The following is a 26,511-nucleotide window of genomic DNA, read 5'->3' as shown; positions in this document are numbered from 1 at the left end:
CCTCCTCCCTCCTCCCCTACCCTACCGTATTGACCCGCATATAAGCCGAGTTGGCTTTTTTCAGCCCTTTTTTTGGGCTGAAAAACTCGGCTTATACGCGAGTATATACGGTAAAAGGCCTTCTTTATACAGACACCAGTTTAAAGATCAGACTAGGTGTCCTTGGCCAATTGTCTGGCTCAGTTAAAACCACAAAAGGGATCCGCCAGTACTGTATTTTGGCCCCACTGCTTTTTAACCTATACATAAATGATATGGTAAAATTCCTGTTAGGTCCTCATTTCTTTCCAGTCAAAGTAGGTGGGAATGCCATTTCAATTTTGCTCTATGCAGATGACACACTGCTAATTTCCCATACCCAAATTGGCCTTAGAAGGCTGTTGAGACATTTCAGTTCCTACTGTAAAGAAAATCTACTCCATGTTAATTATGATGAAACTAAGATTATGGTTTTTGGTAGAAGACCGCATTATTATAAATGGACAATAGATGAGAAACCCTTAGAACAGGTGTCTAGCTTTAAATATTTAGGGGTGATGTTTCATCACTCAGGCTCTTGGACAGCTCATTGACTATGCTAAGCATAACCTTGAAAAAGCTGTCCTTGATCATAGATTTTATAGAAGAGGAGGCTGTCTGATCTCTCCAACTACAGAAATTTATAAAATGAAATGTCTGCCCCAACTTCTATATGGAGCATCGGTTTGGGATCTTGGAAATCTCCAATCTTTAGAAACTTCTCAAAACAATTTTGCATGCCGGTTGTTAGTGGTCCCAACTTCAACACCTTCAGCTATGGCTAGATTAGAATTAACTCTACCCTCAATAACAACCCTAGTTAATAAAACAACCATTAATTACTGGCTGAAGATCATCTTTTGTACATCTCCAGGCCTTTTGACCTTGGCGTATGCAGAGAGGAAGAACAACTCATGGCGTAGTTCTGTGTTGAGATTGGTGTGGCTTCTCAGTAGAATATTTGAGGACCCTCGGATTCTATGCAGCCAAACTACTCATAAAACAAAAGATTGTTAGATCAGAGTGTTCAAACTGATATAAGTCTTGTAGGCAATTTGAGAACATCAGTACTTTATAGACAGCTATCTCTCTCTCCTCTGATTCTTCCAGAGTATTTCACCAGTTTAAGGAACTGCAAGCATAGAAAGGCCTTCACCAGAGCATGCTTAGATATTCTGCCACTCGCAGTCTTGGAAGGCCGTTTCAGTGGGATCCCATATAGGAAAAGATTATGCTCCTGTGATCAAAAGTCTATTGAGGATCTATCCCACATCACATTTCAATGTCCAAGATATGAGGATGAGCGTAACCGATTTTTGCAGACCATATCCCATTTCCCAGGAAGGTCAGATCAAAAGAAATTAGTCATATTATTGAAAGACAGAGACAAATACATTACTTCTCAAGTGGCAAGATTTGCTGCTGCCATCATGAAGCATAAAAAGATGATGGGACATGCTGACTGTAATATATCTGACCCATAATTGCTCTACTCTGGGTCATTTGTCATCTTTTATTTGTCTCTGGATTGTATGATCTTTCCTTCCAATTATATTTTAATTATGAATTTGTATTTGCATTTTAATATTTTATGGGGAATGTTTAATTTTTTTAACCTATGTTAAATTATGTTACTATTTTTTTAATGTTATTGATTTTATTTTGGTGGAATTTCCACCTTATTCTGTATTATTGCTATAGGTTTTTTTTTGCTATTGCAATAAAGACTTGATGATGACAGTTTGACATCACAACAAAATGTAAGCTAAAGATCTGCACTTTCCCACCCTCAGTCACTCTAAGACACTGGTTCCCAACCAGGGGTCCATGGACCCCCAGGGGTCCACGAGAACTAAATTAAGGTCCGCAAAACAAAGTTCTAAACCCATAATAAATTAATATTTTCAATTAAAAGTTCTCTATTATAAATATATATATATATATTCAAATATTATTCTAAGTTTAATGTTTAACTAACAGTTATGATTAAAGTTTATTTTCAAATTCTCGGAATGTTTATTTTGAACCTTGGGGTCCCTGCACCGAACAAAAAAGTCCTAGTGGTCCCTGGTCAAAAAAAGGTTGGGAACCACTGCTCTAAGAGGTGGTGGCCCAAGAAGCTCAACTCAACTGCTGCCAGTGGACCTTTTGGCCATCTCTCAGAACCTGATAAGGTTCTTTAATCAATTTGAGTATTCAGAGGTAGAGCAAATTGATGCTGTGGCAGCCCCTTTGCTTCTTGGGTTTCTATATGCCATTTCCACTAGTTCTTCTTATCTCTGAGGTCATCCTGATGATGAGCTTGGAGACAAGTTCCAATCTGTGTGTCTGCACAGTAGCCAAGGAGGCCATGGTTCTTTGGCCTAGTGAAGCTCTCTATGCAAGATCCCCACCACATACCTGTAGCCCGATCAAATTGCACAAACTGTGGATTTGGTGATGGTTCCACTGCCAGTAGATACATTTAGATTCAAGTCCAGTAGCACCTTAGAGACCAACAAGCTTTTCAGGTTATAAGCTTTTGAGAGTCAAAACTCCCTTCATCAGACACGAGTACAAATGGAGATCTGAGTCCTTATATTGCAGTGAGAAGGTGGGAGGGTTGCTGTAAAGAATGCTTGTAAAGGATGCAAAGGTTCAATGCATATTGTAATCAGCCTGATATTCTGTCATTGCACACTGATGTGAAACTGGTTTCTTCCTTGTTAAAATTTCCCATGGTATATCACATCCCCTCCTGGAGGCAATGTGTTGTTCTTCAAGCTGCCTTCAAGTATCTGTGTGAGGTTCCTTTTAAGATATGGACCTTTCTCATGACTCTGTCACCTCTGCTAGGTGACAGTCTAGCAGACTATTTTCATTAGGACCTGTGTACTATCTATAAGGACATGGTACTTTCAAGAACTCAATCTTTCCTCCTGTTCCAAGGGAACAGTCAGGGAAAAAAAAGTCCTGGTACTTGTATAGGAGGAGCCCCGTGGCGCAGAGTGGTAAGCTGCAGTACTGCAGTCCAAGCTCTGCTCATGACCTGAGCTCAATCTCAACAGAAGTTGGTTTCAGGTAGCCGGCTCAAGGTTGCCTTAGCCTTCCATCCTTCCGAGGTCAGTAAAATGAGTATCCAGCTTGCTGGGGGTAAAGGGAAGATAACGGGAAGGCACTGGCAAACCACCCCATAAACAGTTTACCTAGTAAACGTTGAGATGTGACGTCACCCCATAGGTCAGGAATGACCCGGTGCTTGCACAGGGAACCTTTACCTTTTATTACTTGTATAGGGCCCTACACATCTGCATATATAGGACTACCATTTACAGGAAGTCACATTCTCCATTTGAGACGTGAGAAGGAGATCTCCCGAGGTATCCCTCAGCAGGTAGTTCTGGGAAGGCATATTATCTATATACCTAATTCCCAATTGTGCCCCCTGCCTGCGGATACCTTAATCTGCAGATGAGGGCACACTGACCCCCTCCCCCCCAACAGGTTTTTCTGAAGACTGTGGGGATCCCTAGGGTCTGCAGAAAAATCCAAAAAGTAAAAAACAAGCAGGGGCTTAAATCCCCCCCCCCAATTAAGTAGAGCATTCTCTGAGCATGCACAGAGAATGCACCTATCTTTGGCAGCTGCTTCCGACCCTGCCGGCCCAGAGGCAGTTGCTCTGGACCGGTAGGGATGCTGGCAGCTGCTCAGGCCTGCTTGATCTGGCTTGTGGGGAGGGGTTGTGGCAGGATTGCCTGATCCAGCCTGTGGCGGGTGTGTGTGTGTGTGTGTGTGTGTGTGTGTGTGTGTGTGTGTGTGTGGGGCAGGCCGCCCACCTGATCGGGCCTGTGGGGGTGGCTTCCTCAGTGGGCTCAGCAAGGGATGAGATTCCCCCCCCTGCGAGTTTCATAGGTCCCCACTTGAAGTATCCTCTTGAAGCACAGAGGGAAAAGGCTCCAGTGAACATTTTGATATATTCAGAAGTACAGCTATGTCAGTGTCATCCAGCAACAACCCTTCTATCAAAGACATCTGTAAGGCAGATATGTGGTTTGTCAGATGTTGTAAGTTCAACTCTCTCATTATAAAATTAACAGCCTTGGCTGTTGTGCCATTTGGGCATATAATGCTGCAACAGTGTTGTTCTTCTTTTTTGCTATCAAGTCACAGCTGACTTATGGCAAACCCCATAGGGTTTTCAAGGCTTCAGAGGTGGTTTGCCATTGCATGCCTCCGCATCAAAAACCCTGGTATTCCTTGGAAGTCTCCCTTCCATATAGTAGCCAGGGCTGACCCTACTTAGCTTCTGAAATCTGAGGAGATCAGGCTAGTCTGGGGCTATCCAGGTCAGGATGCAGCAGTGCTATATCTCTTGTTTATTGGCAGTCAGTCCTCCCTGGTTGGGAATACTGTTCTTGGACATGTCTTTTGTCAAGGATGCACACTTCTCCATAAGTAAGAATGAAACATTGACTTGTGATTATTCCTTCGGCCCAGAGATGTGAAGGACATTCTTTCCCCTCCCTATTTAAAGGATGGTATTATGGCTGCTAATTAAGGAACACTGCAGTATTCTCTGCTGGGTGTGTCTTGTTCAGTTAAGGACCTTGATGTATTTTCTGCAAATGATTTGCACATAGTTAAGCTTTGGCTGATGGCTTAACAAATGTTTACACTTCCTGTCTGGAGAGAGAAATTCAGTTGGTTCCAGATCTTTATGAGTTCTTTTCTGTTGTGGCTTGTTAACCAGTAGTTTCGTGCTCTAGCAATATAAGAACTGCTGAAGGAGGAAGGGGTGCCTCCCACTGGTACTCGCAGGAAGCTGGGGTTTTGTCCTTGCCTTCTGTTGCAGTACATAATTCACTGTGGCATTAATCCCAGCAGCTCATTACTCAAACAAAACAGTTGGGATCCAGTCTGTTCAATCACAGGCAGCGCCCACATATTGGAGAAGTTTCACAGGGCTCAGAAGAAGCCTATTAATTGATGTACAAGTGGGGCAGTATGTGCAGGTTTCCAAGGCAAAATACCTAATAGTGAAGTTCTTCTTTAGTCTTATTGAGATGGTGTAATTTAACTTAACTGTGGATATCACAACAACAAAACAAGTGAATTAAATCCTATGATCCTGTTAGCTGTGAATGTAAAAGCTTTCCCCCCATAAAATTTTATTGAAAGAAAAAAGATTCAAAACACAACATGCTTACAAACCCATACATACAGTGTATCAAGCCTTCCAAGGGGAACCGTATATTAACCGCCTTAATAAAAACTGAGCTATAACATATTCTTGAAAAACACCGTTATGAAAGATTCATTTCCTTTAAACCGAAGGCTTACATATTTGCATGACTAGTTATTGAATCTTTGATTATTTTATAGCCATTGACAATACATATAAAATTAATCAACTTTCTCATTGCTAATTCCTGCTTCTTATAGACCTCCTATATAGTCTACCCTTCGTTATTATTACCTACTCTACCAATAGCTATTGTTTACATTCAAATTAACCTACTGCACAATATCAAAAATTAAAGTAGAGCATAATCATAATGTAATTTCCATTTCTTCTGAAACTCCCCCCTCGGGTCTTCTGCTCAGCAACTGCATCAGCTTTGCCATCACTGCATATTCAGCCATTTTCTCTCTCCATCATTCTATATCGGGGATTTCTTCTTGCTTCCACATTGAAGCCAGAACCATTCTGGCTGCTGTTGTACTGTGACTAAACGGGTCTCTATAATTTTTGTCCAGTTCTTTAGGTGCTAATAGCCAATAACATAGTCTCTGGGTTTAGAGGAAAACTAAATTTTAACACCTTCTGTATTTCTTGATGGATTCCTATCCAAAATTTCTTAACTTTTTTGCAAGACCACCAAATATGAAAATAAGTCCTGTCGATTTCTTTATACTTCCAACAATGACTATCTGCCTTTTTGTTCACCTTTTTATGTCCATTCGAGTCATATACTATAAAACTGTTTATACCAGTTCTCTCTCAAATTGTTACTGGCTATAAATTTTATTGATCTTGTCCAGAGGTTTTCCCATTGTTGCATTGTAATCTCTTTCTTAAAATTCTGCATCCATTTAATCATGCATGTTTTAACTTGTTCTGATTCAGTTTCGTACTTAAGTAAGAGTCTATATAAGTGTAAAAGCTTTTGAAGATAGAACTGCCTAGTCCCATCCCAAAGGATAATTTTGGAGGACTTGCTTTGGGTACCCGGTCTCCTAAGGTGAGATAGAATCATAGAGTTGGAAGGGGCCATATAGGCCATCTAGTCCAATCCCCTGCTTCATGCAGCATCAGCCTGGAGCAGGGGTGTCGAACTCAATTGTTACGAGGGCCATATATGACATAAATGTCACTTGGCCGGGCCATGCCTTGCCAGCCCAGATTGAGAGTGAGGCGGGGTGGTGGTGGCTGGCTCACGGGCTAGATAAGAGCTCTCAAGGGGCCAGATCTGGCCTTCGGGCCTTATGTTTGACACCCCTGGCCTAGATTATCCCTGACAAGTGCTTGTCCAGCCTCTGCTTAAAGACTGCCAGTGAGGGAGGGCTCACCACCTCCCTTGGTAGCTGATTCCAGTGTTGACCAACTCTTACTGTAAAGGTGAGTTGTAACCTGAGAAAAGGGCCTTCTCATTTGAGGAGAGGACATCCTGATGTTTGGGTACTTTTTCTCCCAGAATCTCTGTAGGCAAGATATGAGGTCATTTTATTCCTGCCCCCGAAGAGAGAAGTACCTCTTCAGTTCTTTTCCTGCCTCCTTTGTACGTGCAGGACTTGAGGCGCTCTGATTGCCTTTAGGCTTCTTCTTCTTCTTCTTTTTTTGCTGTGGAATTCCTTTTAGACCATCATTGTTTTCCCTTGTGTGCCTTACTGTGTGTTACCTTCTCTGTTGTTTTCATTGTTGTGTTCTGAAGAGGCATTTCTGGATCCCAATCACCTAAATAACTACCAGCTGGTGCTTGGTTGGGTAGTGAAGACTCATTTCCCATACCCATTTCAGTCTGGATTCAGGCCTGGCCTTGAGATGGAGATGGTTTTGGTTGCCCCTACTAATGTTTACAGGAAGGGTGAAAGGGAATGTGTCCTTGTTGATTCAGTACTTGGTGGCTTTCAGTACCAAAAACCAAAGCATCCTTCTGGTGAGGCTGGCTAGGATGGGCGTAAGAGGCGCTGTGCTCCAGTAGTTCTGTTCTTAACTTTACCTGATTCCAGGGGTGGGGGCTGCTGCTCCTGCAGAGATTTGTCTTGTCCCTCATATTTTTAATATTTTGTACATAAAACTGCTGAGAGAGATAATCCAGGGCTTTGAGTGAGATGCTTTCCAATATCTGGATAACACCCAGGTCTATTTCTCCTTTACAGCTGAGGTGGGTGGGTTTGTGGAAGTCCTTAACAGATGCCTGGAGAATGTAATGGGATGCGTGAGGGCCAATATTAAGTGAAGACAAGGCTGAGGTGCTGATAGTGATGAAGCTGCTGGAGGAATCAGCCTGTCCTGGAGGGGTTGCACTGAAAGAGTAGTTTTGTATTTGGGATTGCTGCCAGATTCTGGCCTATAGTTGGAGGCTCAGGTCTCCTCAGTGCCTTTTATTGGTTTTGGCTAATAATTTTCCTAATGTTGTGCATATTATATTTTATATTATATTATATTATATTATATTATATTATATTATATTATATTATATTATATTATATTATATTATATTACCTTGTATTAAACCTATGTGTAATGAATTTGGCAACAATCCCAAACAGTTGCTTTTGCTAGTGCAGTATCGGCTCCCATTGGGATTTTCCTACATACTACTTCAGCTCCCACAGCGGATGGGCAAGCTACTTTAAAACCAGAATTGTGACATGCCTTCACAGCTGTGGGAGTTGCACTGTAAAAACTACAGAGTTTGTTACCAATACATAAATGTAGAAAAACCATAATTCAGTGTTGGTCATAAACTTGGCATGTAGGAAGGCCCAGTTTCACACCCTCACATGTCAAGTCAAAATTTATCAGATAGTAGGGCTAGCAAAGACCTTTGTTTAGGGCCTTGGAGACTCACTGCCACTCATAATAGGTGTTACTGAGCTAGGTAGCTCAATGGTCTTATTCTGTACAAGGCAGTTTTTTATTTATTTATATAAATTACTTTTGGGGGGACCACAGCAGTAAGTAATCTTATTGAAGAGGATCCTCCTGTATTTCTATTGGGAAAACTACAAAGGAAGTAGAAGGTGATGATATATCCTCGGTCTGTATGAGTGTTCAAATAGATATACGTGAACAAAAGTCTTGGAAGAATATGTGTGAACTCTATGTAGATTTGTGCTAAGCTTTTTGTTTCTTAAACTGAAGGTTTAGCCAGTGTTATGTTTCCAAGCATGATGCTGTCTGTAGAATTTCAAAGGATTATGATAACTGGGTAGGAATTAGCAGAGTATGTTTTGGAAGGTTGCTAGGGAATATAAGAGATTTCTTTACATCTGTTTGATCTCCTCCTAGTGTCCGGATGCAAGAAGGTTAGAGGGTTTGTCAAAACAGCTAGATTGGGATGTCCGAAAAATCCAGCGCTGGTTTCGTCGTCGGAGAAATGAAGATAAACCATCCATCCTTACGAAATTCTGTGAGAGCATGTAGGTTTGTTTGGAGTTAGGTTTTTATAGTTTCTCTCATGCTTTATTTTCAAAGAAAGCATCTTTAGGTAAAGACGTTACAATAATTTTTGAATAAAATTGGTTAATTAAAACATGCTCTTATTACTTTTTGTGTTCCATTATTAAATTTTATTTCATTTCTATTCTCAATAGAACAATTAGGATGTTTAGTTTTTGTTGGAACAGCTCTTCAACCATGGTGGTGTAGCCCAATAGTTTTATTCTACAATGAAAAGTTTGTAAGGAGGCATGATGTGTTCCCCGGCTCTTCTGGTTGTGTCCCAAGCCCTCTCCTATTTGTTACCACCCTGAGTTGCTCATCAGTGCTAGTGAGCTATTGGGGCAACTGTCTTATTTATTTGCAGGCCTTTAATATTTATAAAGTTATTTTTGAAATTATTTTCTATAGCACTTACATAAATATTTCCTGAACTCATGTTCCTTTTCAGTCCCACTTAAATTTATTTTCTTACCCTTTTATGCATGGCCTGTATCACTATAGTATTTGAGAATCTTTGCCTTCCTGCCTGCTACTTCTATGGCTTCTACTTCTCTTCCCCAATGGCTTCTTCCCCAAGATACTTTCCTTAGGTGAGTGGGAGTCTCATTTGACCTGCATCCGCTCTAGATTGTGTTGATGTACAGTAGGGTATCTTTTTATGTCGATCTGCTAGACTTCGTATTCCTGTATGTGTCTGTTAGTCTTCAGAGTTGCCATGATGCATGCATTTGCCCTTTTCTCTAACCTGTGGCTAGCATGATTGTATATTTTGTAGCCACTGTTTAGGGATACTTCATAGATCTGGGGTATTGTGTGAAGTCTCTGAAATGCACTCATTTTAGTGAAAACTGAATCAAAGAGCATGCCGTTGGGTAGCATGCTGTACACAAAGGTCTGTGGATCTCAGAGTGGAAATTCTGTATGTGGGGGTGCTAGATTAGGTTCTGTTTCGAGTTAGCTTTTGCTGTATTGCACATCAAGATTTGTATGTGATTCATTTATTTTTGTCTTTTTTCATTTTCAGGTGGAGGTTTACATTTTATATTATTATATTTTCCTATGGACTCAGATTTCTTTGGTCGGTGAGTATACTTTCATTGCTCATCTCATTGAATATGCTGGATTAAGATGAGAGAACATTTGGCCCATTGGTACTTTTCTGACACTCATAACTGGGTTCCCAATTCCTGTTCTGCAAGGATGTGATTACATGGAGAAAGGGAGCCTTTATAACATGCTTCTTCACGGAGATGCTTCAGGTCAAACTCTTTCTGATCCCTGAACTGGACAGAGCTCTCTTTCTTGGGAAAGCCACTGATCCTTATCTTAGGATAGTGTTGTTGTTTTTTAAAAAAAATTATGCTGCACATACCTTGCTGAATCACTTTCTCCCTGTGGATGAGAGAAAGCAGACTTTCATTTTTGTGAATCTTCCACATTGGCATTTACCAAGAAAGTAAAATGAATCCTCTTTGAAGTCTCACTACTAAGGAAGGGAAAGATGGAGTGCTCAGAAAGAACCACAAACAAAAGATTATTCTTTGTTTCCCTCCCCACTGTAGTCACCCTGGTTTTGGGATACACGACAGTGCTGGCACAACTACCCTTTTCAGGTATGTGTTGTGTTTACTGATACATGCTTGTGTGGCGCTATATGAAGACACCTTGTTATGAATGGTGGGGATACTATATAATGCATTGTGCTGTTTTCTGAAGTCCTCCAGATTTTTCATAATAATTTTGGTCCTAATACAGTAGTTTGCCCAAGCAGTACACGAGGTACATTTTTAAGGGCTTACCGATTCACCTTGATGGAGAACAGCTCCCTGGCCATGGAGGAGCTACCACTATCAAAATAAATAGGGCATTCTGAACGTAAATGTGCTTGTGTGTATGTTGCACTACTTATAAAGTACAGAAACCACATGTTGGTTGGAGTATGGCTGTGTGTCCATATTGAAAGAAAGATTTGTAGGGCTAGGAAATTTTCAGAGCAAATGGCACATTATTGAACATGTCCCCCTACCATGGATTTGTCACTTTGTGATGGGAGGTGATGGAAGTCTTTGGATTAGAATCTAATGGTGTAGAAGCTTCCAGTACTTTGAAATTGGTATTTTAGGTACAGTACTATCCATTACCATGAAGGAAGCTTCCAAAGCAGCAGGGATGATAGGATGGGATGATTCCCTAGACCAGGGGTCCTCAAACTTTTTAAACAGGGGGGCAGTTCACTGTCCCTCAGACACTGTTGGGGGCCGGACTATAGTTTGAAAAAAATATGAACAAATTCCCCGCGTGTGCGGGGGAGGAGGCGGCGCGAGGGGGCTCTCCTGAAAAGCATCCTCCTCCCGAGCCCGGACCTTCCCCCTTCACTCTGCGGCTGGGGCTCGGCCTTCCCTCGGCAGACGCAGCCTCGCCCACGCCCCGGCCTCCCTTGCCCTCTCCGCACGCACAGGCGAGTTAATGGGGAATAAAGAGGCTGGAGTCCGCGGCAAGTGCCTGCGCCTTACAAATGTAGTGGTTAAGAGTGGCGGTTGGAGCGGGGACTCTGATCTAGAGAACCGGGTTTGATTCCCCACTCCTCCATGTGAGAAGCGGAGGCTAATCTGGTGAACCTGGTTAGTTTCCCCACCCCTATACACGAAGCCAGCTGGCTGACCTTGGGCAAGTTACAGCTCTGTTAGAGCTCTCTCAGCCCCACCTGCCTCACAGGGCGTCTGTTGTGGGAGGGTATGGGAAGGGGATTATAAGGCAATTTGAGTCTCCCTTTAGTGGTAGAGAAAGTCGGCATGTAAAAAGCAAGGCCATTTTTGCACGGGAGGTTTTGCCTTGGATTTGCAGCTCTCCAGATGCACATTTTCCCCGTCCGAATTCTCCAAACTCTGCCCGGGGGTGGGGGGAGCTTACTTTTGAGTTCTGCTCATCCATGGTTTTAGAGTAAATGAGAATATCATCTAAATAGACCACCACTCCTTTGAACAGTAGATTATGGAGGATCTCATTAATGAGTTGCATGAAGACCCCCGGGACCCCTTTTAATCCAAAAGCATCACCATAAATTCGAACATTCCAAAGCAACTGGAAAAGGCAGTCAGAGATTCATCCCCCTCCCGGATTCTGACTCTGTAATAAAGCTTCAACTAAGTCCAATTTGGTGAAAATGTGTCCCTCCTTCAACTGTCCCAAGAGATCAGAAATGAGGGGGATGGGATAAGCATTTGTTTGGGTAGCAGCATTGAGTTTTCGAAAGTCAATACACAAACGTAAATCACCGCAAATGAGGCAGGCTCCCCTTTGAAACCGTAACGCTCGGTCTGGTGGAGGTAGAGCCGGCCTCTGCGGGGCCTGAGGAGCGGCAGGTTTGGGAGGGTTTTTCTGGCTTTCCCCCTCCCTGGCTTGCCGTCGGGCAAGAGAAATAAACTGGCGGCGGCTTTCTACTTCTTCCGCCAGTAAAATCCACTCTTCCAATGTGGCTGGGTCTCGCTGCATGTATGCCCAGTTTAGAATCTCAGGATGCAACGCTGCTCTGAAGTATTGCGCCCGGGTGGCTTCAGTCCAGTCCACTATTTTATTAGCGAGTCTTTGGAACTCATCCGCAAACTCTCGGACTGAGGAGGATCCTTGACGGAGTTGTAGGAGGGCCGCTTTGGCCTTCTCCCCTTGAAACGGGTCCTCAAAACGCCTTCTCAAAGCTTGCATGAATTCATTAAGCGACCGTATGGAGTGGGTCCGGGTATCAAACTGGAGCACCATCCATTCTGCAGCCTTTCCAACTAGAAGTGAGGAAACGAACCTTACTCGACAGTCTTTCGTGGGAAAGGTATGCCCTTGTTCTCTCATGTAACTGTCCACTTGGTGAAGAAAACAGGGCAATGCATCCGCGGAGCCATCAAATGTTGCACGCAATCGGGGTTGCTTTCACTGCACCACCGGTGCCACTGGTGGAGGTGCCGGAGGCTGTCCTGGAACCGGCTGTGGCGGAGGCTGCTGGCCGGGGGGTTGTTGTCCTGGCTGCCCCAGCGGCGCTTGTCCCGGAGGTTGCTGTGGCACTGGCTGCGCTGGAGGCTGCTGGTGGGGGGTTGCTGGCCTGGGACCGGTGCCGGCGCAGGTGCCACTTGAGCTCTCTGCCAGGGACCGTATTCACGCATCAACACGTCGATTTGGTCCTGCATACGGGCCATACGATCCAAAAGCTCTTGGTTTTGAAACCTTAAGGCATGGATCTCCTCCTCAGCCCCCCCCCCCCCGTCCCGTTGGGCTTGGCTGGCTCGGTAATTAGTATTCCAGTCGCCCTCCTCTGCATACAAGTCCTCCTCCTCATATTCTGGGACATCAGGAGCAAAGGTGAGCCGCTGCCTGCACACTACTTCCTGGGGCAGGCCAGGTTCCAGGGAGCCTAAAAACCATGAGGGGAGAGACCAATCCAATCCCCCGCAAACCTTCGACCGCACTCCCGGTCCTGCCGTCGCCAGCGCCCGAGCAGCGGCCGCATCTGCCAACAGTTGTTTCTCCGCCCGCCTATGGTCAGTGAGTGTGCGGTCAGCCTCAAGTTTGGCGGCCGCGGCGGCCCTCACAATTGGTTTGGCCGCTTGTTCCATGAGCATTAGGATCTCCTTGTGTTGGTCCAACAGCGGTTGGACCTGTTGAGCAAGATCCGCAGAGGAAGGACCAAACTCAGGGTTCAGTACCTTCTCGACATCAGCTGCCGTTGCCGTGGTTGGCGGTAAGTCCATGAGGGTCAGAACAGTCCGGGCGGCAATGCTCTGTGCTTCCCGGTGGCATAAGGTGGGATCCGGAACAGTTTGCGGAACGTCTCCCTCCCGAGCCCCCGCCATTGGGAAACCGAGCCCCTGGACTGGGGCCGCCGACTCCTGTTGCGCCCCGCGGAGCGTAAGCTCAGCCAATAACCGAGTTAACAGAGTAAAGTCCTCTTGCGCGAACCGGGTCTCCAGCAAAGTATCCAGTCCCAAAAGGTCATCCCGGGCATGTGGATCAGCGTCCTGGGTCCTCCAGGGGGTCGTCGCTGCCAGGTGATGCCACTGATCAATCACCAGGCCAAGCAGCCGGGTGGCCTCCGCGTCAGTTCGCAGTGTCTCCTCCAAGACGGCATGCAGTAAGCCGGGGTCCTCGGGGAGCTCGTCCTGCGCCCCAAGCCAAGGAGACGAGTGTCCAGGCGAACCCTCCAATAAGTAAGGAGGACTAGTGTCCTAATGAAAGCTCTAGCCCTGCGGCAAAACCATAAACAGATTCCAGCAGACGGCAAGTCCACGAAAGCAGTTTTATTTGGTTAGAATCAACAAGTTTCAGAAGCCATATTCAAAAGGACACTAGTAAGGGGCAAAGGCAAGTTGCAGAGCATATATGGAAAAGCAACAGGAGATAACTGGTAACCTAGACAACCCCCCTCCCAGAGACAGGAAGGAGCACTTGGCAATTCCCACAGTATGGGAATTTGTGAAGACTAAACACAGGGCACAGATTGGCCTTGAACAGAACATCACAACAGCACCTGGGAGCAGCACAATCGCACTACCGCATCCCCCTGGCTTGCTCCTGACACCTGCCCATACTGGGAACTAAACCATCCCCTTTCTCGGTTCTTGTAGGTTATCCGGGTTGTGTGACCGTGGTCTTGGTATTTTCTTTCCTGACGTTTCGCCCACAGCTGTGGAAGGCATCTTCAGAGGAGTAACACTGAAGGACAGTGTCTCTTCAGTGTCTGAAGATGCCTGCCACAGCTGTGGGCGAAACGTCAGGAAAGAAAATACCAACACCACGGTCACACAACCCGGATAACCTACAAGAACTGATGAACTCTGACTGTGAAAGCCTTCGACAACATCCCCATTTCTGTTTCGATTTGCCTTGGTTTCTGTTTCTCTTGATGATTGTTGGGAACTGTTTTTATATAAATATCAGTATTCAAAAATTAAATCCATAATTTTCTGTTCTATAAGGGGGAAGAAAGAATTTCTTAGAACTGCTTGGAGAAGCTGGATAACCCTGTTAATCAAGTTTTTTCTTGTTTTTCAGCCCCTAACTTCTGGCCTTTATTACTATTATATCATACAGTTGGCTTTTTACTGGTCACTTATGTTTTCGCAGTTTACGGATGTTAGGCGAAAGGTAAGAGCAGAAGCCTTGTGTTCATTCCCTTTGCTTTTCAGTGCAACGAAGCAATCGGTGCTTAGCAATAAAATGACTGATTTGTATCTTGAATTAGTATTTGCACATTTTTGGAAATCTATTTAAGCCACACAGTCAATGAGTGGATCTTGAAATGCATTTGCGTGTATCCTCTTGGTGGGAGACTATTTTATCTTAGGGAAACAGCAAATGGTGGAGGCAGAAGCCCCTCCTCCCCTGCTCTAGTCATAATTCTGTTGGTCCCCTGCAGTCCTTTTAAAAAGCTGTGGGGAAAGTAAGTAATAATAATTTGAAAAATGTATAATTTGGCCCTAAGGAAGGAAGGGTGTGTGGTAGATTTCTTGGCTGGGCATGTTGAGGCTTAACTGGAAGCCTGGTTTTTTTTGGTTTGTTTTTATCTTTTGCCAAAAAAGATATTTCCTCTGAGCCTGAACATTTCATGTTGAGGGTGTGCTGAACCAGCTGTTGCTTCCATTTGAATTTCATTGTAGTCATGGATCTAGTCTGCATGTGAATTTGGCACAGTGCTGTATTGTGAGGGCCATATGTTGAATCAGCTCCAAATCCTGTCGAAGCAGATAAGCTCCATAGTTGTGTAGTTCAATCTTCAGTGTAGTTTTGCTGTATGTTCTGCTAGTGTTTGAGTCTGATACTTAATCCTGATAGTTGACATGTTTTATGATAGCGTCTTTAGGTATCTGTTTGGATAGTCTTCAGCAAACAGAGATACTCAATAAATTGTGATTTGGATGCCTCAATAGTGTGATCTTGCTGAGTGATAGCTGTATATTAAGAGAGTTCTCACTTTGAGAAAAGAAGAATTGCTTGTTCCTCCCTTGATCACTGGCAGCCAGTGAGGTCATGCCTACTTGAAGATATCTAGGTATATAAGACTTGGAAAACTTTGAATAAAATTGTACTGTTTGGTCTTGGGAAGAAGCCAACCTTGTCATCACTGTCTTGTTAACCTTTGGTTGTCCCCCCTCCCCACATATGAACTGCACTTGTCATTTGGTCTTCAGAGGGCAAGGATAAAGTTCCTAGAGTTCAAGGACTAGTAGTGTTACCACACCCCCACAAACACATGAACATGTAGTCAAAAAGGGCAAGAGTCCAGTAGCACCTTAAAGACTAACAAAAATATTTTCTGGTAGGGTATGAGCTTTCGTGAGCCACAGCTCACTTCTTCAGTGGCTCGTGAGCCACAGCTGTGGCTCACGAAAGCTCATACCCTACCAGAAAATATTTTTGTTAGTCTTTAAGTTGCTACTGGACTCTTGCCCTTTTTGACTACTGCAAACAGACTAACACGGCTACCCACTGTGAATTATCTACATGAACATGTGTTCAGAATTAACTTGTGTGTTTGTGCTGGGATCTTTTATCTAAAGAGGTGGCTGAGGGTAGCAGGTTTTCAGTAGGAAAAGGATGACAGAGACTTGATTTTAAAAGTAACATGGAGTTTATTGAGGAATTGGTACAATAGCTGGGGAGGAGAGAGCTTATCCTAAGGAAATAATTGCAAATAGCAAATCAAAGTACAGACAAATACTGCATTCCTTCTCCTAACAATATAACAGCAACAAGAAAAAATCCAAGCCACTTCAGTTTGGAGCAGGAGCTACTTGTTGAGCTAAAGGAGTAAGTTTGGAGTAGGTTTGGAGCGGTGGACTCTGATCTGGAGAGCCGGGTTTGATTCCCCACTCCTCCACATTAAGCCAGATGGGTGACCATGGGCTAGTCACACTCTCAGCCCCACCTATCTCACAGGGTGTCTGTTGAAGGGAGGGAAAGGGAAGGTGATTGTAAGCCAGTTTTGAGTCTTCCTTTAGTGGTAGAAAAAGTCAGCATATAAAAACCAACTCTTCTTCGTCTTTGTCTTCTTCATGTTGGAAAATTGAGAATAGTACAAAAAAGAAGTGTAATCTTTGGGGACAGACGTGTCCAGTTTTCCAGATGTGAGGGCCTAAATAGCAGAGAGGAGTCAAGTTCCAGCTCTAAAGGGAGATAGATCAAGATGGAGAGCAGATGTATTCCTCTCCTGTTCTCGTTCTGGGTGAAGGGCATCTTGTTATTCGTGGGTATTACCATCACGTGCCCAGGGAGGCAGGACTAAAAAAATTTCTTCAGCTTCCTGTCTCCCTGGGCGGGAAGCCCAGTTTCCGTCCTGCCTTGGTTAGGGTGGCAGCTTCGTTATAGAACTCCAACTTAATTGAAAATTTTTTTCCTCGTGTGTGCTCCGTTTATGTTTGGCTTTCTCCTTACTTATGTCTGTCTATTTTTCCCCTTCACTTTTGCCGTTTGCTGGCCTCGGCCGCAAACGTCTTTCCCCTTTTCCTCTAAACTCTCTCCGCCTTACTTTCACTTTCTGCCCCCACTTTGCCCCGCTGGGCAAGATGGCGGACGGCAGTAGAGACTCTGACTCGGACCTCCTGTCCGAGGAAGATCATGACCTAGCCCTCGTCGCCTCGACAGGGTGACGTCACAAGGACAATGCCAGCGGCCGTAGCGGAGGTTCCGCGGCCCTCGCCTCAGAGGGGCCAACCGCACCAAAAAAGGCGCGCTCAATGAGCCATTGCAAAATGGCCCGAAACGCAGCGAAATGCGTGAGGCGGTCTCCACAGACTCTCCAGCCCCAAGGAGCCCCCTGAAGGAAGGCATCCCAACCGAAACTGATCCTCAACTGGGGGGTAATGTATTGCGGACGGAGCCTGAGGCTCCTGTGATGCGGCGGGAAATGCTTGATTTATTTAACTGGGTGTTAGACAAGCAATCTCAGATGATGACTGCCTTTAGAGACTCCATCGCTCCTCTCATACAGGGCACTGATTCGAATTCTGCCCATGCTACTCTCCCCCCTCCACAACAGGGACAGGGGGAACAGGAGGGATGCCCCGGTTCCCATTGGTGCACTAAGGCAGCGTTAGAAGCACAACTCCTTCAAACTCTAGAAGAATGCTTATCCGTAGTTTCAGAGACGAAAAGCAGAGAGGAAGGGGAGTTTGATTCTGACAAAGACAACCCAGTCCTATTAGAGGAAATGCACCCCGCCTATTCTCGGCCGAGGACTTCCAGGGTTTGTTAAGCAAGGCTCTAATAGCCCTGGACCTCAACGAGGACCCAGATCCCGTGGCAGAGTCTGTACCTAAACCCAGAAAAAAGGGGGCCAAAGAATTTTTCCCAAGTACAAAACCACGTATCTGGGAAATTCCCTTTCTAGAATTCTTTGAGAACCAGGTCCAAGCCGAGTTAGATAAGCCTCTAGCCAATAGGCAATTCCCTTCTAACACAAAGAGCCTCTATACTATGGTCCCCCCAGGCCATGTCTCTGTTCCAACTTCCCCTCATAGACGCTCCTATAGCAGCAGTTCACTCCCCAGACCTACCTTTTGAGGATGGGATGGGGTCAATCAGAGATCCGCTTGATAGGAAAGCGGAGATCCTTTCCAAAAAAGTCAATGAGGCCTCTGCCTTGGCCATCCAAGCCTCTGCAGCAACTTCTATCATGGCCAGAGCTTCTATAGTGTGGCTCAGGAAAATAATACAACTCTACACTGGGGACAACCGTGAAGTCTCAGAGGGACTTAACAGAATCTTCCTTCCCCAACTTCAGATCCTCCCACACTCTTGCCCCTTTTAGACCAGATCACCGTAGGGGTGCCTGGAGTAATAATAATAGGGGTTCCTTTTGTAGAGGAGGAAGCAGGTTTTTTCTTCCCCCTCAGGGACAACAGCAGTTCTCAAACAACAAGGGAGACAAGATCTCCAAAGCCCCAAGACAGTGACGCCAGGTCACCAGAGGTGGGGGGCAGGCTTCTACAATTTCACCCAATTTGGGAAAGGTCCTCACAGACGCCTGGGTATCTCAGGTCATAACCTCAGGATACCTCATAGAGTTCACCTCTCTCCCCAAAGACAAGTTTGTAAATTCCCCAAGGTCAATACGCAAAGAAAAACACCAGCGAACTCTAGAGGCCATATTACACCTGCATCAAATACAGGCCAAAGAACCAGTTCCCCAATCCAAACTAGGCAGCGGGGTATATTCCATCTCTTTACAGTCCCCAAGAAAAATGGGGACTGGAGGGCTATCTTAGACCTGAAACATTTAAACAAGATGGTCAGATACAGAAAGTTCCACATGGAAACTCTCCAGTGTCAGCTCTGGGTCACCAGCTAGATCCCACAAATGAACTCCTAGGCAGGTTTTCCATAGAAAGTTGTTTATTGAGAAAATAGGCACAGTGGCAAGCAGAAAGTGACTTGGGAATAAGCAATGGCACTAATGAGGAAATGCTGAGGGTGTAGGAAATATAACTAAAAGCAAGCTTTCAGAAGGCTCTTGGTTGCCAGGGCAAACCCCCCCCCCCTTGTTCCTGGTTCCCAGGGTCCCGTTCATAGGGAAGGGTTAGCGTAAGACACAATATTGGCATAGAGATAAAACACTGGTAATACAAAACATTGGAACCGAGAGCAACATCGTGACCTTGAGACCAGCCACCTGGCCAGGCTGAACAACAGGTCGGTATCTGACATCCAGTCCATTCTGGAAGCCCTGCGAATAGGTCAGTTCCTCACTTCCTTAGATCTGAAGGAGGCATACCTCCATGTCCCCATAGACCACACACACCGGAGATTTCTCAGGTTTTTTTATGCCAAAAAGCACTACCAGTTCAGGGCACTCCCCTTCAGCCTGGCATCCTCTCCCCACGTCTTCACCAAGATCCTGGTGACGCTGCTTCGCCAGGAGAGAATAACGGTATTTCCTTATCTGGACGACATTCTTATCTGCTCGAAGTCCAGAGAGGAGGCCCTCTTACACACCAACAGAGTAGTTCAGATTCTCACCACCCACGGCTTTCTCGTGAATATGGAGAAGAGCAACCTGACACCTTCCCAGAGATTGGAACACCTGGGAGTTATCCTAGATGCTCACAAGAATCTAGTGATACTTCCCCAAGACAAGATTTCCAAAATACAGTCTATGGTACAAACCACGATCAACTCCAACAACTACAGAATCATGTCCCTAGCCAAATTACTGGGAAAAATGGTAGCCTGCCTCAGCTCGGTACCATGGGCCAGGTTCCACTCGAGGCCACTTCAGAGGCTGTTACAACCGTATCAGGCCCTCATCACCCAGAGCAGGGACAAATCTATCCCTCTTCCTCCAACCTTCCGACACTCTCTTTGGTGGTGCAAGAGCAGCAACCTCAACAAGGGAATGCATTTTGTCATAGAAGATCAGATACAGGTCTATACAGATGCCAGTCTAGAAGGGTGGGGAGCAACCTGTCAGAACCTCATAGCGTAGGGACTCTGGTCTGTAGGAGAAAAGAAGTTTCATATAAACCACCTAGAACTAAGAGCGATCCGATTGGCTCTAAAACACTTCAAACACCTTCGACACAAACACATTCTAATTCGCACAGACAATATATCAGCCAAAGCTTATCTCAACAAGCAGGGGGGGTCGAGGTCCTCCAGGCTCCATCGGGAGGCGGAGATCATCCTATCCTGGGCGGAATCAAATCTGCTGTCTCTCTCTGCGGAACATGTCAGCAGAGTTCTCAATCTCCAAGCCGACTGGTTGAGTCGGCAAGTCCTAGATAAGGGTGAATGGTCCCTCAACAGGTCGGTTTTCAACCGGATCGTGGAGAGGTTCTGTCAGCCCAAGGTGGACTTGTTTGCTTCGGCGAACAATCACCTCCTCCCACGATTCTTCACGTGATATTTCCACCCAGAGGCAGAGGACATGGACGCCCTCATGTCCCCATGGCTAAAAGAAGTACTCTTTGCATTCCCCCCCATTCCCATTCTCCCGAGAGTGGTAAGAAAGATCAGGAAGGAGGAAGCAACCGTCATTCTCATTGCTCCTCTGTGGCCGAGGAGGCCCTGGTTCCCCAGCCTAAGAGAGTTATCAGTGCAGACACCTTGGGAGCTCCCAGTCATTCCAGACCTACTACATCAGGGTCCCCTGTTTCACCCAGATCCTCAATGGCTTCACTTAACCGCATGGAAATTGAGCGGAAGTCTCTCTTAGAGGAGGGATACAGTTCAGTGGTGGTGGACACCATGATAGAAGCCAGAAAACCTTCAACCAGAAGGATTTATAACACCTCATGGAGAGCCTTTGTACTGTGGTGTAGGCGTAAACACGTTGACCCACTCTTTCCAGGGATCCCCAAAATTCTAGAGTTCCTTCATGATGGAGTGGAACAAGGTCTTAAGGCCTCCACTCTTCGCAGACAGGTGACGGCTATGTCTACCATGTTGTCCTTCACCGATGGCCTACCTCTGTCCAGACATCCTCACATCCTAACTTTCCTAAAGGGAGTGGTTCAAACTAAACCTCCAGTAGTTCACCGTTTTCCCACATGGCGCCTCAATGTGGTACTCATAGCATTGACACGACCTCCTTTCGAACCCATCAAGGAAATTCCCCTACGGATACTGAGGATGAAGACCATCTTCCTCATGGCGGTAACCTCTGCCCGTCGAGTTACCGAGCTTAGGGCCCTATCCGCGCGTGAAGGTCACAGAGACAAAGTGGTTCTTAGACCAGACCCCACCTTCGTTCCCAAAGTGAATTCCATTTTTCACTGTTCACAGGAACACTTACCTTCATTCTGCCATAATTCGGTTCACCCCAAAGAAAAAGAGTGGCACCATTTAGATCTAAGAAGGTTACTAAAGGTGTGTCTCAATTGCAGCTTCCTTTAGACGCTCAGACGCGTTATTTATCTCCTTAGCTAACCCATCCAAGGGAGAGAAAATGTTTAGCTCCGCTATCAATTGCGCAGTGAGACAGTGCATTACTGAAGCGTATAGGGCCAGCAAAATTCCACCTCCAATGGGCATCACCGCACACTCGGTGCGCAGTGCAGTCACTTCAGCGGCCTTTGATAGGCAAGCTTCTCTGGACGAAATATGTAGGGCGGCCACTTGGTCTACAGCCTCTACATTCATAAAACATTATAAGATCAACTCCATGGCCTCTGCTGACGCAGCCTTCGGTAGAAGGGTTCTGCAGCACGTCTTGGATAAGTCCTAGATCCCACCCGTTTATTCTAGCTCTTGGATAGCCCACGAATGACAAGATGCCCTTCACCCAGAACGAGAACGGAGCCTTGTTTACTCACCGTGACGGCTCCTTCTGTTCTGGGCTGAAGGGCATCTTGCCCGCCCATTCAAATCCAAGACTTAGCTGCCTACATTAGGCAGAGTGATTAGAGATGGGAGTTGATGCAAATTGGAAAGGTGGTAGAGGTTACTCCGTATGTCCGCCATCTTTCCTGCCCCAAATTGGGATCCTTTACCTGTTATTCTTTATATGTTATTGTTCGTAGGAGTTCATGTTTTTTCTATAAGCGCATTGTTGTTGCCTGTGGTTGTGTACACTTACCTGTCTCCTTTAGCTTGTTGCGTCCGAAAACTGGGTTTCCCGCCCAGGGAGACAGGAAGCTGAAGAACATTTTTTAGTCCTGCCTCCCTGGGCACATGATGGTAATACCTACGAATGACAAGATGCCCTTCAGCCCAGAACAGAAGGAGCTGTCACGGTGAGTAAACAAGGCTCCGGTCTGCGTAGAAATCAGATTTTTTTAAAAAGAAGGGATCCAGTGTGTGCTTGGAGCCTCTGTTGCAGTTCAGTTTGTAGCCAGGATCAGACTCCAGTTACTGGCTCTAAAGCCAGGCTAGTTATACTGTTTTTGGTCCTTAGGAAAAAATGGGTTCTTTTCAGGAAAAGAAAGATTACGATAAAGGAATTCTTGAGAGTTGGGCAACTTATTAGGAGAAAACTATAGAACTGACTAAACGACAATAAGAATGGAAGTTTTTGGTTGAATTATAATTCAGGATTACAAAACTGGATATATGAAGCTGAGTTATATATTTGACAGGAACTTTGAGGACAATGAGAGGATTTGAATCAGGGGTTCCAGGCTGTCACAGGGCGCATAACGTCCAAATTGCGTTAATGGTCAGCGAATGCATATCATGTAAAAGATGATACAGGCAGAGGCATCTTTGTTTTTTAGCCTGACATGTCTTAATTGATTTTGTCCTGTTGGCATTCTCTGATTTCTCCCCAAAAGGCTTCCTTAGAAGTATTTACTGTGGTTGCTGTTGCAAGGTCCTTTGCTGTGTTAATTGCTACAAGATCCATCTTGGGACACAAAACATTGCTATCCATGCTCTGTGCTTGCCTCATGGGACTTGTTTATGGTGTTAACACACAGTACATGCATTCATACATACATTCAGGCTGGGAGTGAGGAGTGTGCACATGAAAGGGGGGAGGCTGGCAACAGTAGTGGGCACCTAAGATTAACAGAATGATGAGGGAGGGCAAGTCTTAAGGTTAATAAATTTAGTTTTTACTTTAAGAACTAATAGATTGCATCTGTTTGCTAACTGACCAATAAATTCCAGCCTGGGCCTGGAAGTTGTTCTTCAGTCCTCTCAGTTACTTCTCGCTCTGGAAGAGGAGGTCATCTGTAAAGTGGGTGTTTCCGTTCCTCTTGCTTCTGGGAGGCAGGACTAAAAACTTTAACTTCCTGTCTCTGGGGAAACGCCCCCTCATTTCCAGTTCTTTCCTGCCTCGCTTTGGGAGAGCAGGCTTTATCAGCAGCTCTCTACTAACTCTTCTTAGAAGGCTAGTTTTGTAACATTTCTTGCTTTCTCTTCTCTCAGGTCTATTTTCTAATCTATACTATTTCTCTTTCTGTCCTCCTGCTGCACAGTATAGGCCTTTTTTAGCCAGGTTTTGGCTTTCCCGCCAAATCAAAATGGCGGACGCCCCTCCTGACGCCTTTATCGCGCAGGAAGATTTGGACCCCGGCTTGCTTGTTCCAGCCCCACAAGCCCAACTAAAAACCCCTGGCAGCCACTCCGGTGGTTCTAAGGGGAAGAGCAAGAAGAAGCGGGGAGACGGTTCCATTAAAAGGAAAGGAACCGACGCGGCCCATGTTAAAGGTAACAAAAGGGCTCGCACAACTTCTGTTCCCCACTCTCTTGCCGCAGCCGCGCCGCGCAGGCTCCCGCCCGCGGCGACGGGGACAGAAAACCAGACGGCTACAGCCGCGCCACAAGCCACAACCTCGGAGAACCCTCCAGCTGGTAAGGCGCCGACTCCATCCTCGGAGGGTAACGCGCCCCCTCCCCTAGCCGCCATAGAAGCGATGGGACTGCTGTCTCTTAAGGCGGAACTCTCGGCACTAATTAAGGAGGCCTTTGCAGAAGGCATCAGGGCGGTGCAGCTCGCTTCCCCTACCTCCTCAGTCCATGAATCCTCAGAACTTAGCGACCCGGGGGACGGCCCCAGTTCCCAACCACCCCAAAGGGAGGGAGGGAGCCAGTGGCCTACCAAGGCAGCCCTTAAAGCCCCTCCGACCAAGCCAGTCATCACCACGGTCACCTTTTCCCGTGCCTCCTCTGATGATGAGAGGGAAGAAGGCGAGTTCTCCTCCGAAGGAGAGGACCTCGCTCCAGAGAAAAAGCAACTCCGGTTATTTAGTCCCGATGACTATCAATCACTACTTTCCAAGACCCTAGCAGCCCTTGACTTAAATGCAGCCCCTGACTCCCAGCCTCAAGAAAAGCAGTTAGGGACCAAAGAGTTCTTCCATATGCACCACGCTACCCCACGTGTCGCCCCTGTCCCTGATTATTTTTTAATCCTTATTAACGCAGAGTGGGATAAACCCCTGGCTTCCCGCCAACCTCCAGCAGTAGTTAAGAAGCTTTATAACATAGCCAATAGCTCTGCTGATATATTCAAGGTCCCCCTAGTGGAACCCGCAGTCACTGCTCTCCATACCTCTGACCTAGTCACAGAGGAGGGCCAGGGCCTCATTAGGGATCCCGTTGACCGCAAAGCCGACTTGGCCTGCGAAAAGTCCCACGATGCAGCAGCCTGGGCTATCCAAGCTTCCATCACTTCAGCCCTTGTCGCTCGTGCGGCAATAGTCTGGACCAGAAAACTGGGTCAACTTATTCCAGAGGATGACAGGAACGCCTTGGAGGGGGCCTCTAGAATTCTAAAAGCCGTGTCCTTTCTAGCAGACTCCTCCCTAGATACGATGACCTTCGCGGCTAGAGCCATGGCGACCACGGCGGCAGCCAGAAGAGTGCTATGGATCCGCCCCTGGCAAGTACAGCACAGATCCAAAACAGTTTTAATGGGGTTCCCCTTTCAGGGAAAGAAGCTTTTCGGGGAAAAGCTGGAAGAGATATTGGTTGAAACCAAGGATAAGAAGAATGCCTTACCCAAGGTCTTCAGTAAAGAACAAAAAAGCTTTTCCTCCCAGGGTTCCTTTTGCACCTCCCACACCCTATCCCGGTACAGACCAGAACAAAGAAGAAGTCATTGGAGCTCCTCCAGGGGTTCCTTTCGGAGGGGGGGCCGTTTTTCCAAACCCTCTCGCTTTACCAACTTCCAGGGAGAAAGAAACGACAAATCCTTCCATCCAGCAAAACAATGACGCTCCCATCCAGCCTGTGGGGGGCAGGCTGACTCAATTCCACCACCGGTGGAAAACCTCCCATCCAGATGCCTGGGTATTCAACATCATCCATCAGGGCTACCAGCTGGAACTGGTTTCCACTCCCCCAGACCGTCTGGTAGCATCAACTCGCCCCTTAAACAAAGAAAAGCAGTTCAGAACAGCAGAAGCCATCCGCCATCTACTCGATATCCAAGCCATCGAAGCAGTCAATCCACAGGAGCACTCATCGGGAGCCTACTCCTATTTCTTTACAGTGCCAAAGAGAAACAGAGATTGGAGGGCTATCCTCGATCTCAAGTTCCTCAACAGACACATCCTCAGAAGACGCTTCAGGATGGAAACTGCGTTCAATCACAGAGGCTCTACGACCACAGGACTTCCTCACATCCATCGACTTAAAGGAAGCCTACCTGCACGTCATGATCCATCCCCTCCATCAAAAATTTCTCCGTTTCCGCTTCCAACACAGACACTTCCAGTTCCGGGCTCTCCCCTTCGGCCTGTCATCTGCCCCCCGGGTCTTCACAAGGTGCTTGTTACCTTGATAGCCCGGGCACAGCAGAAGGATTCGACTGCACTCCTACTTAGACAACATCCTGATCTGTGCGTCATCAAGGGATCTGTGCCTCAACCACACCAGGATAGTCATGGAACTTTTGGAAGTCCAAGGTTTCCTGACAAACAAGGAAAAGAGTCATCTTTCCCCTTCCCAACATCTGCTTCACTTGGGCGTCCACATAGACGCGTGAACCCGTTAAAACCTCGAGTTTCTCACCTGCTGTCCTTTCTCCAGGATGGACGACTCAAGGGTCTCAAGCCAGCCACCCTTCGCTGACAACTTGCCGCAATATCCACCTTGGTCCCAAAGATCTCAGGCTTCCAGATAATTAAACATCCTCATATAAAGGCCTTTCTTAGAGGGGTCAGTCTTTCCTCCCCAGCAGTGGCCCACAGATTCCCCACATGGAGTCTCCATACAGTTTTATCCGCCCTCACCAAGGCATCTTTCGAACCTTTACGCTCTACCGACCTAAGACACCTGAGAATGAAGGTTTTGTTCCTAACGGCCGTTACCTCGGCTCGAAGGGTCTCAGAGTTGGGGGCCCTTTCGGTCAGACCAGAGCTATGTACCTTTCACAGGGATAAGGTAGTCCTCCACCCAGACCCGTCCTCCCTCCCTAAGGT

At 46.2% G+C, this 26,511-nt stretch overlaps 1 protein-coding gene across 2 annotated transcripts in view; it reads left to right on the top strand.

Moving 5' to 3' along the window:
* The window catches only part of CERS5 (ceramide synthase 5), an 89,818-nt gene that overhangs the window by 33,624 nt on the left and 29,683 nt on the right, over positions 1 to 26,511 (top strand). Inside the window, exons 1-5 of one of the 2 annotated variants that reach the window (XM_056859563.1) lie at positions 8,516 to 8,643; positions 9,167 to 9,255; positions 9,690 to 9,747; positions 10,228 to 10,278; positions 14,702 to 14,794. In XM_056859563.1, coding sequence (XP_056715541.1) covers positions 9,203 to 9,255; positions 9,690 to 9,747; positions 10,228 to 10,278; positions 14,702 to 14,794 — 255 coding nt within the window. In that variant the 5' untranslated portion in view covers positions 8,516 to 8,643; positions 9,167 to 9,202. Of the gene's footprint in view, positions 1 to 8,512; positions 8,644 to 9,166; positions 9,256 to 9,689; positions 9,748 to 10,227; positions 10,279 to 14,701; positions 14,795 to 26,511 lie in introns of those variants that run through there. The other variant, XM_056859555.1, reaches the window with a different exon arrangement.

This window comes from Euleptes europaea, chromosome 1 (assembly GCF_029931775.1).
Source record: "Euleptes europaea isolate rEulEur1 chromosome 1, rEulEur1.hap1, whole genome shotgun sequence".
Lineage (NCBI taxonomy): Eukaryota > Metazoa > Chordata > Lepidosauria > Squamata > Sphaerodactylidae > Euleptes > Euleptes europaea.
The sequence above is the reverse complement of the archived record's forward strand: the minus strand, read 5'-3'. Positions and strand labels throughout refer to the sequence as shown.